Source organism: Limanda limanda, chromosome 23 (assembly GCF_963576545.1).
Source record: "Limanda limanda chromosome 23, fLimLim1.1, whole genome shotgun sequence".
In the NCBI taxonomy this organism is placed as follows: Eukaryota; Metazoa; Chordata; class Actinopteri; order Pleuronectiformes; family Pleuronectidae; genus Limanda; species Limanda limanda.
Window position 1 is genome coordinate 7,824,001 of NC_083658.1, and position 12,293 is coordinate 7,836,293.

General features: G+C 45.5%; 1 protein-coding gene across 2 annotated transcripts; it reads left to right on the forward strand.

The window, feature by feature from the left end:
* Positions 1-941: 941 nt before the first annotated feature.
* LOC132996764 (kinesin heavy chain-like) lies at positions 942-12,293 on the forward strand. 2 transcript variants are annotated; one of them, XM_061067118.1, is made up of 25 exons: positions 942-1,067; positions 2,690-2,777; positions 3,299-3,372; positions 3,849-3,953; positions 4,098-4,146; positions 4,244-4,299; positions 4,445-4,532; positions 4,711-4,835; positions 4,932-5,036; positions 5,125-5,273; positions 6,837-6,985; positions 8,561-8,739; positions 8,837-8,905; positions 8,987-9,193; positions 9,865-10,008; positions 10,088-10,285; positions 10,396-10,513; positions 10,618-10,688; positions 10,903-11,006; positions 11,176-11,277; positions 11,364-11,424; positions 11,538-11,609; positions 11,694-11,798; positions 11,898-12,114; positions 12,211-12,293. In XM_061067118.1, exons 1-25 carry the CDS (start codon positions 942-944, stop codon positions 12,291-12,293), a joined length of 2,844 nt encoding a protein of 947 aa, XP_060923101.1. The 2 variants fall into 2 exon arrangements, with proteins under 2 accessions (XP_060923101.1, XP_060923100.1); XM_061067117.1 differs by having other exon boundaries at positions 10,909-11,006.

A 12,293-nucleotide genomic window follows, 5' to 3' on the forward strand; every position in this document is an offset into this window, starting at 1 on the left:
AGTATAATTTATAATCATGTAATTTAGATATAATCATACATTTCTATATATTAATGTATATATATTTTTTTGCTAATGCAGTTTAAGGACTTTTTTGGCTTTTCATCTGTTAAGGATGAAGATCATGCGATGAGATCAAAAGCTCCAGAATTGAACGTCATCACTCAATCGCTGAGGTGGCTTTTTGTTATCAATCATTCAAATATTAGTTCTATCAAAATTAATGATGTGGAAATGTCGGTTATATACACACTGGTGTTCTGTGGTGAATGGGATATAGGACCATACATATTTTTATTAAAAAGTTGATTTTAAAATAATAAAACTTTGGACAGTGGAATCTATTTCTTAATGCTTTTTACTGCTGAGATATAATAACTCATGCTTTTCTACCTGCTGAACGAAACTAAACTAAAGCGCGTGCACGCGAGCATCTCAGTGACTGTGCGGCTGATGCAGGGCACGGCGGCGCGCCGCGTCATCCTGCCGGGAGCGCGCCTCCACTGCCAGTCCCGGACGATGCGGTTGTCTGTGCGCGTGCTCTCCGGTCTGTCCCCCTGCACACCCGGCACCGACCCCCCCCTCCACCACCACCCACAGACACAGACCAGCCCGCTGTCCTCCCGGTGTCCCGGTGCCCCCCCTGCACCCTGAGGCCCGTGCACCGACCTGGGACGCAGCGCTGCGGGGGATCCGGTTCTGGACATGGCGCAGCCGAGGGGTCCGGCTTGGATGAAGGACGCGTTGCGCACTGGAGGTTTCTCAACTGACCTCAGCTTCTTCTGCAAGTGATGCTCTGAGTCTCTGCTGCAGGGGAAACTGAACCCAGGACCCCGAGGCCCCACCTGAGGTCCCCGAGCCCCCCTTGGACCACCACACACCGAATCCTCCATAGGTTCCTGCAGCATCCGGATCACGGGTCCGCAGCATCAGCAGCAGTCATGGTGGATGTGGCGGAGTGCGGGGTGAGAGTGATGTGTCGCTTCAGGCCCCTGAACGAGGCCGAAATCAACAGAGGAGACAAATACATCCCCAAATTCAAAGAGGATGACACCGTGGTGATAACGGTGAGTCCGTGTGCGCCCTGTTGTTGTGATGGAGAGTGTGTGTGTGTGTGAGAGAGAGAGTGAGGGGCACAACACAAACACTGCAGTGTTTCAGAGGAAAGTCTCCTGGATCCGTGCAGACAGGCTGGAGATGCAAAGTGCGCAATAAGCATCCAATACTGTAGATGTCACAAGATTCTGATAATGTTATTCAAATGATTTCATATAATATTGCAAAGATGTAGCGTTTGATGCAGGAGTATTAAGCAAGATAGTGTCATCTAAAACTTTTATCCTCCCCTGTAGGATTCTTCTTCTTAAAACAGCATCAGGACCCAATGCAAAACATGTCTTTAGCCATGTTCTGTTAGATGATACAGCTTGTAAGTTATAATTCAAGATTAGATCAATATATATTATGAAAAAAGAATCAGACAATCTTCATTTCACGAGTTATAACGATGTTAAAGTGTTGAAACCGGCTCAGAGACAAAAAGTAACAAAACCAAACCGTGATACGACTGTAATGTGTTAACCTGTCATCTAAATCTAATTTAGTTACGTTAGAAACAGGAATTCATAGAAAATACTTCTATTCGATACCGAAATGAAGATGCAGTTGTATCACCAAAGGTTTACTTTACTTAAACTAAATGACAATCACACAAACCTACAGTATGAAGAGAAGAGAAAACAGCCTCTAATAGCAGTTGTCTTTAATCTTTCATATCAAAATGATCTGGAGAGACAGGGGTGTATCAAGGCTCTTTGGGGGCCGGAAGCAAAAGGGAAGTGGGGCCCCAACATCGTACCAGACCAAACCAGTACCAACCAAATTAATAAGCTTTTTGCAGAAAGCATAACGACATGGGACCTTGTTTCCTGATCATAGAATTTAAGGGCGTTCTCACAAAAATAGTTGTGGATGCAGTCACCTGCTTGACTGTCGTAACGCCCCCCGCCTGCAGAGGGACACGTTTGTATTCCTCCATCAAAAGCATCTTAAGGGTGTAATAGTTTGGAGGAGGAGGGGGGGGGTCAAAGGTTGTGCTCACGCTGAGTCACCATCTTTAAAAAAGTGCTGATGCAGGAACTTAGGGAAGAAACGACAGAAGTGCTACATAATATAATAGGGGGTTAGGCCTCGTGTTTGGGAACAGAACACTTCTACTGTGAAATTCCTGCGTTTGTATTTATCTGCACAGAAAGTGTCAGTGTTGTCTAATTAGCAGCACCTGCTCCCCCCCCCCATTCCACCATGACTAAGTGCCATCAATCAAGCACATTGCCCAGGAGCTCTGACCCTGTGGCAATGGTTTCCCTGCTTCAGTTTAAGAGTCAGAGTGCTGCTGCTGCTGCTGCTTCCAAGTGCTGACGGCTGCTTTTCACTGCGACAAGGCTTTTACCCCCCCCCCAGAGTAAGAGTTCCTAGCTGGACAAGGGCAGGAGGGGTGATGGATGATCACACTGAAGCATCCTGGAAGTTACTGGCGCTTTTCCAGCTCAGAATTCCTCATTTGATGCATCAGCGTGACGGAAACAATACCTTTTTTACAGGCTTTTTTATGAAGATGTGTATTCTTGCTGTGTGTTGTCCTGTCCCTGTTGTCCTGATGTGTCCTGTGCTGGTCTGACCACTGCAGGCCAAGCCGTACGTGTTCGACCGCGTGCTGCCTCCCAACACGTCGCAGGGACAAGTGTACGACCAGTGTGCCAAGCAGATCGTGAAAGGTACGACATGGAGGTTTGAATTTGAAACCTGCTGCAGGGAAACTGATGAAACCGTTGCTCTTATGTAACGTTAATCTATTGTCTCTCTGCACATAGACTTAATCCGTCCTCCATCTTTTGTTTTTCATTGTCACTTTACATAATGGAGACATAGAGCATACTCTTTATACAGCTGTAGTCTACACACTGCAGAACTACCCTGTTCATAACCTATTGCTATCTTATTGAGCCTAGGATTGAATTTTCCTCTTGCTAATTGTAGCTGATGTATCAGTAAGAGAAACTGAAGCTAGTAGTTTTACATATGTAATAAAATAAGTAAATAGGGGAAAGTAAATAGCAATTACGTTGTCTGTAATACAAAAATAGTTGTAGTATTAACATTTGTATATTCTTATTGAATGTTCAGTTGCAAAACAGAAGGTTTACTACCTCAGAAACCCACAGTACTGTGTGTTGTTGTAGTTGACTTTGGGAATTACCATTTTCCATAATTAAAATTGAATTCTATATGGTTCCAGATGTGCTGGGCGGATACAACGGGACCATCTTCGCCTACGGGCAGACGTCGTCTGGGAAGACACACACGATGGAGGTGAGAGACTCGCTCGGTCAGCTTCAAAACCACTGACACCAAAACACACAGTGCAAAAAAAATCTGGAGCCAGATCTTAGAAGCTATCAGCCAATCGATGGGAGTCTGAGTCTTTGTGTGAAGACGGCCACTGACCTTTTATCATGAGCTCCCGTCTCCAGTCGGGGGATTAGAGCACGACAGTCATTGTGTAACAGACTTACTGCAGAACACTAAATCCACTCAAGCTCTTACAGATGTTGAGGTTCGAGGAATGAAAAGCCAGATAGCAGAGACCGACCCTGAGGTCAAGGTTCATAGGGTTCGCTTTGAAGGGACGTTCACAGATTTGAAGTAGAAAAAGCACAAACTGACTCCAGCAAATTCCTTCAGTCAGTTCATGCACTAATCCACTAAAGGATCTTTTTAATTCTCCTGGCTTCTTAGTTTTTTCTAAATGTTTAAAATCTTCGTACGATATCCGCTGCTGTGTTCAGGGCAAACTGCATGACCCCCAGCTGATGGGAATCATCCCTCGCATCGCCCACGACATCTTCGACCACATCTACTCCATGGACGAGAACCTCGAGTTTCACATCAAGGTAAAAGAAAAGAAAAAACTTGTGTTAGTGCACAAACCTTTTAAAAAAACATATTGGTTCATAACCTGGGTCTTTTGGGTCTTGGAGGTGAAAGTCTTATTTTTATATTGAGAATTTGATTGCCTGTTCAATTTCTCTGTGCAGGTCTCTTATTTTGAAATCTACTTGGACAAGATTAGAGACCTGCTCGATGGTAAGTGTGCAACAATCAATACACATTTGTGTTGTGTTATTTAGTTGCTATTTTGTTTTTTAAAAGTAATTTTGTGTGATTTCTGCTTCATTTGAAGTGTCGAAGACGAACCTCTCGGTGCATGAAGACAAAAACAAAGTGCCCTACGTCAAGGTCGGTGAACTGGCCCTACAGAGCTTGATTAACTATCCGAATGTCATTTAATACTGTTATATCTGTAATAATAATATTCCATATAACGTGAAAACCTCAATTGAGTGTGAGGAAATCCATTTGAAAGATGATCTTCCTCTCTCAGGGTTGTACTGAACGTTTTGTGTCCAGTCCAGAGGAGGTGATGGATGTTATCGACGAGGGCAAAGACAATCGGCACGTGGCGGTGACCAGTACGTATCCCTGCACCCGTATTTCATGTCTCTGTCGGTAAATGGAGATGTTGCTGTATCATTTTGTCGCTCCAGACTGAAACATCTCCACAGCTGCTGCACAGAGAATTGTAATATTTCCTACAGACATTCATGGCTTCGAGGTTTTGCCACTTTAAAAGAACTCCTTATTCCTCAGACATGAACGAGCACAGCTCCCGCAGCCACAGCATCTTCCTCATCAACATCAAGCAGGAGAACATCGAGACGGAGAAGAAGCTGTCGGGGAAGCTCTACCTCGTCGACCTGGCCGGCAGCGAGAAGGTCAAACCAGAAAACAAATGGAATTTAATGTTTGGTTTAAGGGTTTGTTTTGTGAATTGGCAAATTGATAACGCTGTGAGTGGAATGTTTGAACAGGTGAGTAAGACGGGAGCTGAGGGAGCGGTGCTGGACGAGGCCAAGAACATCAACAAGTCTCTGTCGGCGCTGGGGAACGTCATCTCCGCTCTGGCCGAGGGAACAGTTGAGTCCATCGCAGTTCTGTCTCTAGCTTCCACGAGCATTAGTGTGGCGTCACCTCATCTTGACAGTTTCTTTTTATTTCCTCCAGAAAACCCACGTGCCGTACAGGGACAGCAAGATGACCCGGATCCTGCAGGACTCGCTGGGAGGAAACTGCCGCACCACCATCATCATCTGCTGCTCGCCGTCCGTCTACAACGAGTCCGAGACCAAGTCCACGCTCATGTTCGGACAGAGGTACCGGTCACACTCATCTTTCAGCTCCTCAGTACGGACCTATCAACAGGAAGTAGGCAAGGTCCATGAGTGACAGTTTCTCACTGCCCCTCTGGTGATTTTCAAATTAAAAGATTTAAATATGTGAGTCTGATAATATCGGGGAGATATTTGAATTATTTGTTTTTACTCCCACTTTTCAGAATGAAAAAATCCAAGACATGCACATATTTAGATTAAAAAAACCATCTCAAATCAAGGTTTGACATAGACGAGTTCTTCTGTGGCTCTGAGCTTCATCCTGCTCTCAGAGGAAAACTCCTCCTGCTCCTCTGTGGTGCAATTAATCCGTCCTCCTCACTAAAGACTCTTCTCCTCAGAGAATTGAAAGATGAAATACAAAAGAGTTTTGTTTACAACTTCAACAATTGAATGCTTAACTCATCATTTCCAGTCTAAATATAGAGAAAGATGCAACCACCTCTGGTTCTAATAGTTTCTGTTATTGTAAGCAAATTAAAAGTGAGACAAATTAGGGCAATGGCTGATGTCAGTGCTGAGCACCAGCAGCCAGATGGCTCCGGGTTTCACACTGTGCATCCGGGTTTCTTCCTATTTATAGATCGCTACGGTGAAACCCGGCACACCTTGTTTGTTTGTTGGTCTCTGTGGTGTTTGGCAAAATTGCATCGTTCCCCCTCTGGAATTGTTGTTTGCTTCATGCACACAAATTTCATTTCATTAATTCAAATAGAGATGCTACGATGCAGCTTTTTGAAAACCTCTTACGTCTTCGTCCTGCCTTATGAAACTCGGTGTTAAAACCGAACTGCTTTCACTCAGTGTCCGAGTTCAAAGTGCTTATGTAATCGAGCGTTAGCGGCAGTGATGGGACGAGGCTGATGAGCGAGTGCTGTGCAGCCATCTGCCCTCTGTGCCCAGGAAATGAAGGGTATCAGGCTCAAATGAGATTTTTCCTCATCAGAGGGGGAGATGTGGAAAGGCTCCTCTGGCAGATAACAACGTGGCAGCCTCTCACAGTTTGCATCCTTTCAAATTGAACGATCTGCGGAAACATCTCGGTGAGGATGTTTGAATCGTGCGCTAGTTTAGCAGTAAGAAGAAGTGAAAAGCACGTGGGTGTTCAAGTAGATTCTACTGACAAATGAAGCTCATCAAATGAATTCTTTTTAACATACTAAGCTATAATGGCCCTCAGTAGAGCCCATATCTCCACCAAGGCTCAATATTCTCCTTAAATTCAATCAAGCTGCACAAATAGGACATATTCCTTCTCTTGTTGCACAATTTGTATCATTTAAAATTCTGTAACCGCTCCAAAATATGAGTTATTCCCTCATACACACTGTATCAGTCTGAGTTTTGTGGTAATCTGTAAAGTAGTTTTTCCATATTCCTGCTTAAAAACAAGATGAGAGGATCCAGAGTGATTCAGCCTCAGCTCCACTATGAAGTCACTTAACTCCATGTGTAGAGATGGGGCAGACAAGAGCTTGCCCCATCTTAAAAACAATCTTTTGGCGTTCAAACCGACCTTACTCTGCTCCGTCTGCGACCGTTCAGAGCCAAGACCATCAAGAACACGGTGTCGGTGAACCTGGAGCTGACGGCCGAGGAGTGGAAGAAGAAATACGAGAAGGAGAAGGACAAGAACAAGGGCCTGAAGAGCGTCATCCAGAGGCTGGAGGCCGAGCTCAACCGCTGGAGGAACGGTGAGGGAAAAACTCAAAGAAATTATTGTCTTCCAGAGGTTGTAAATCCTCGAGGTTTCTGGGATCCTGATTGAGATAAAGAAGGACCATAACGTACTCATCAAACCGTTCACTGCTCCCTAGCTCCCTCCTGGCTGCAGCATAGGCCATAAACCCGGCCTCATCCCTATTAGCAGATGGGACATGGCCCAAAAATATGTCAAATCCATTTTTCTCAAAGACTGTTTCTGCCATTTAACTGCAGGTAGCTCCCATCACACTGATATATGTTCAAGTGCTCATTTCTCTGCTGCCCGGACTATGGCCTTAATGCCTTAATTTCTGGATAGTGGGAGGAAGTTGTCCGTCTATGCTGATAGCAGATGAGGATACAAGTTCCTCATTGTACCTTATATATGTTTAGATAATGTATACACACAATCGCTCATCATTGTATTGTCTGTTTTCATTCTGTGTTTCTGAGACTGCAGTGTTTGCTTCACAGCATCCCCTCCGCCTTTTCTCCATCCCTGTTGCATGGTAACCACTGAAACCCCGCCTCCACCCACCCCTCCTCTCTGCGTTAGCGTCTCTCTACTCTCCCTCTTTCTCTCTCTGGTCATCGTTGGGTTGTTTTTTTTCAATTCCCAAGTGGATGCTGATAACACTCCCCCACCTTAGCAACAAATCAGCCTACACTCTTTGCACACACACACACACACACACACACACACTGTGCTGATGCGGTGCTTGTGCCGTGACTCAGCTGCCGGCTCCGTGCCGAGCCCTTCATCCAGAGCAGCACTTCACCTCCTCCTCCTCCTCCTCCGTCATCTCATCTGCTGTTGGCTTTCGTCAGTGTTGAAGAAAAGCTCAATTAAGAAGCCAATAATTTATTGCGACAGCAGTTATTTGTCTGCTCGGATCACAGTGCTGCGGACACACTGAAGACCCTGAATCAAATATACTGCATGATATTTTGTAATTTTTATATTTTTGGATTAATTATTATTATTATTCAGGCCCAAGAAATGAAATAGTTATTTGAATTGTATATTGCTAGGCTGCTGAGAATGAATCTGAAGTTTGATGTATCCTAGAGCGCCACCTACAGGCAACTGAAGTCCCATCAGCCTAAAGGCTAACGGTTTGGGCTACTAGGAAAAAGTGCTGCGTACTTGGGGTATAAAGGTTCAAGTTCAGAGACTCCCACCTGGTTCCACTGTTCACATGAAATATTTACGAGTTACAGCCTCACCTCGCTCCTCCCTCACTTGAAATGTTGCATCGTTGACTTCGGCAAGTTTGGGTAACAGTCAAAACGCAGACAAGCCTCTGATCTTCCTTCAGAGAGGATGTGGGAGGAAAACGCTATCAAAGCTCCTTCCAGCTTAGCCTGATGAAAGCAGCTGAAAGAGACGTTTTCCCACTAACGACATTTTGTCTTATTAAAGTTTCAAACATCTACAATTTTTGGATTACATTTTTCTTGTACAACAAATCTGCTGGAATAAATCCCTATAAAATCAGACTTCTATAACGAGTAGTTCAGCATGTTTATTAGTGAATGCTCTAACACACGAGTGCACATTACAGGGGAGAACGTCCCGGAGGAGGAGCAGCTGAGCTCCAAAGATCAGAAGAGCATCGAGTGCGACAACACCCCCGTCATCGACAACCTGCAGCCGGCTGGGGGGGGCGTCGCCGTCTGTGGCGAGGAGCACGGCAAATTCGAGGAGGACATCACCAACCTGTACAAGCAGCTGGACGACAAGGTGAGGTGGCTCCTCCACAATAATCCCCTGGTCAAGTGTCTTTCACCATCAAACACGGAGGAGAAAATGATTTGATCTTGCAAAATTCCTTCTACAGGATGATGAGATCAACCAACACAGTCAGCTGGCTGAGAAACTCAAGGAACAGATGCTGGATCAGGAAGAGGTTGGTTAAATACTTCTGTCTGTATCTGTGTGAACACCTTTTTTTCCCCCTTGTATTTACCGACACCCTACATCCTCCCAGCTGCTGGCGTCGACGCGGCGAGACTACGAGAAGATCCAGGAGGAGATGTGCCGGCTGCAGGCGGAGAACGAGCTGGCTAAAGAGGAGGTGAAGGAGGTGCTGCAGGCCCTGGAGGAGCTGGCCGTCAACTACGACCAGAAGAGCCAGGAGGTGGAGGAGCGGGATCAGATCAACATGCTGCTGGCTGAGGAGCTGCAGCAGAAGACGGTGGGTTGTACATATTTATAAGTGTTTAATCTGATCTTGATAGGATAGTGCAACAAGTACCAGCACAATTATTTAACTCTCTCTTCCTGCATAAAGCAGAGTTCAAATCTTAAGTCTTCACTAACTACACAATAACTTCTAATGTGATAATTATAACTTTAAATCCAGAAAGCCTGTCGGTAGACCCTTTATAATATCTCACTTAAATAGTATGTGTCCTGAACTAGTATTTAAAGCATGTCTCTTTAAAGATGTCATTTGATTTGTATGATGGGAAAGATTATAAATAAATATTTTTATAAGCCAATTTATATCTAGAATCTTTGCAAAAATGGAAGATAAACCCTCCTTTGTTAAGTTATTCCGTAAAGGTCACATTTTATACTGCTGTGGAAGAAGCAATTAGTGTATATATGACAATTTGCTTTTATTCAAACTTTGTTGACATTACAGTATAATCAAAGAAATATGTTAATATTTTCTTCATTTTTATTATCAGGGCTCAAAATCCAAAACTTGATCTCATTCATTAGTGAAATTTCGCATACGTGTGTGTGTGTGTGTGTGTGTGTGTGTGTGTGTGTGTGTGTGTGTGTGTGTGTGTGTGTGTGTGTGTGTGTGTGTGTGTGTGTGTGTGTGTGTGTGTGTGTGTGTGTGTGTGTGGTCATCAGGCGCTGCTGTCGGCGGTGCAGAGGGAGCTCGGTCAGTTGCAGGAGCTGAACGGGCTCCAGAGGAAGAGAGCCGCCGAGGTCCTCAACCTGCTGCTGCGCGACCTCAGTGACATCGGCGCCATCATTGGCACCAGCGACGCCAAGGTAAGAACACACAACCAGTATAAACACATATACTCCCATCATTCCCCCAGTCTGACCTCTGCGTCCTCCCCCTCCCTAGTCCTCAGAGACGAACGGGAACGGCTCGGCGATGGAGGAGGAGTTCACAGTCGCTCGCCTCTACATCAGCAAGATGAAGTCTGAGGTCAAGTCGCTGGTCAACCGCAGCAAACAGCTGGAGAGCGCTCAGGCCGACTCCCACCGCAAGATCCAGGCCAATGAGAAGGAGCTGTCATCCTGTCAGCTGCTCATCTCCCAGGTAACCTTCACCTCACTGCTATCCTGTGGCATCTTGGGGTCATTTTTACCCTTAAATGTTTAACAATATGATTTGAATTATGACCATCCATGGTTTCACATTGTGTCCAGCACCAGGCCAAGATCCGGTCTCTGACTGACTACATGCAGAACATGGAGCAGAAGAAGAGGCAGCTGGAGGAGAGTCAGGATGCTCTGACTGAGGAGCTGACCAAACTGCAGGCTCAGGGTCAGCGCACCACAAATCCCTTCTAAACAAACCTCTTAATTTGCATAATTTCACATCATCTAGGACAAAAACTGAATTAATTTGTTGTCTCCCTTGTTTCTCAGAGAAAAGACACGAGACGACGGGGCTGGAGAAGGAGGACATCGGCCGAGTGGACGGAGGAGAGGACATCAAGGTGAACAGCTGCAGTCAAATTACGTTATGTCAGTTCAGAGCCGGCCCCAGAAATTATACCTCACAAGCTGAAGCTAATGTCATACTTCCTACAGTGACATTAGTATGTTACCAAGCAGGGCCCCTCAATTCACATTTATAAAGTAGCATTTTATTGATGATTCAAACTAATCTATAAACACTAAATGTCTCTAATGTGTCCTTATGTCTCCGTCCTCCAGAAGACACTGGAGGAGCAGCTGGAGAACCACAGGGAGGCTCATCAGAAGCTGCTCAGCCGCCTCCGAGACAAACAGATGATGCTGGATGAACTGACCGAGTAGGGAATCAATACACACACACGCGTACACAATACACACTAAACTGTTAATAGCAGCACTTACAACATCTGAGATACTTGAGTAATCACTAGTTGCAGTTTTTAGTTTGAGGTCAAAACGAGGTGAGGACACCAGCATTTGATTTCCTGGGATTTCTCTTTCCCTCAGTCTGAACCAGGGTCTGTTACTGGAGCAGGAGAGACTCATGTCAGACTACGAGAAGGTGAAGGCTGAAGAGCAGGAGAAGGACGCCAAGCTGCAGCAACTAATGTAAGTCCCAGTGTACCCATGCATTATAGCTTAAGATGTTATGCAAGTGTTGGGATAACGTGTGTGTGTGTGTGGTTTCTGTCCAGTCTGCTGAATGAAGAGAGGGAACAGGCCAGAGAGGACTTGAAGGGGCTGGAGGAGACTGTGGTGAGTTTTGAAAGCTTCGGTTGCCAGTTAAATTCCCCGACCTAAGAATAGCTGCACAGTAACGTAGGTTTGATCCCCGGCTAAGGAAGTGAAAAGTTTCTCTATCCTCGCAGGCCAAGGAGCTGCAGAGTCTCCACAACCTCCGCAAAATGTTCATCCAGGACCTCACCACACGGGTCAAAAAGGTACTTCACCATCCTCTGCTGTTAAGTGTCGTTTTTAATCAAAATGCCAGTTCAAAATTTAAACCTCACTTCTTTTCTTTTTAGAGTGCGGAGCTGGATTGTGAGGAGGGACTTGGCAACGGTGCCCAGAAACAGAAGATTTCCTTCCTGGAGAACAACTTGGAGCAGCTCACCAAGGTTCACAAGCAGGTGAAGTAACTAAAATACATTTATTTCATGGGCATTTGAAATAAAGAGAATTGTAGTCTTTTAAATATACTTTATTCCTTGCTATCTATCACCCACCAGTTGGTCCGAGACAACGCCGACCTTCGCTGTGAACTGCCCAAGCTGGAGAAGCGTCTCCGGGCCACAGCCGAGCGAGTCAAGGCCCTGGAGAATGCGCTGAAGGACGCCAAGGAGAACGCCATGAGGGACCGCAAGCGCTACCAGCAGGAAGTGGACCGCATCAAAGAGGCTGTGCGCTCCAAGAACATGGCCAGGAGGGGCTACTCTGCACAGATCGGTGAGGAAATATCTCTTTTCTTGATTCTCGTGGTTGACTCTCACACTCAAACAAATTTTTTTTAATGTGAATCCTCATTTTCTTTTTGTGTTTCAGCAAAGCCCATCCGTCCAGGCCACCATCCCCTGTCATCCCCCATCAGCAGCTGCATCAAGGCCGGAGGCATCTACACCCACTAA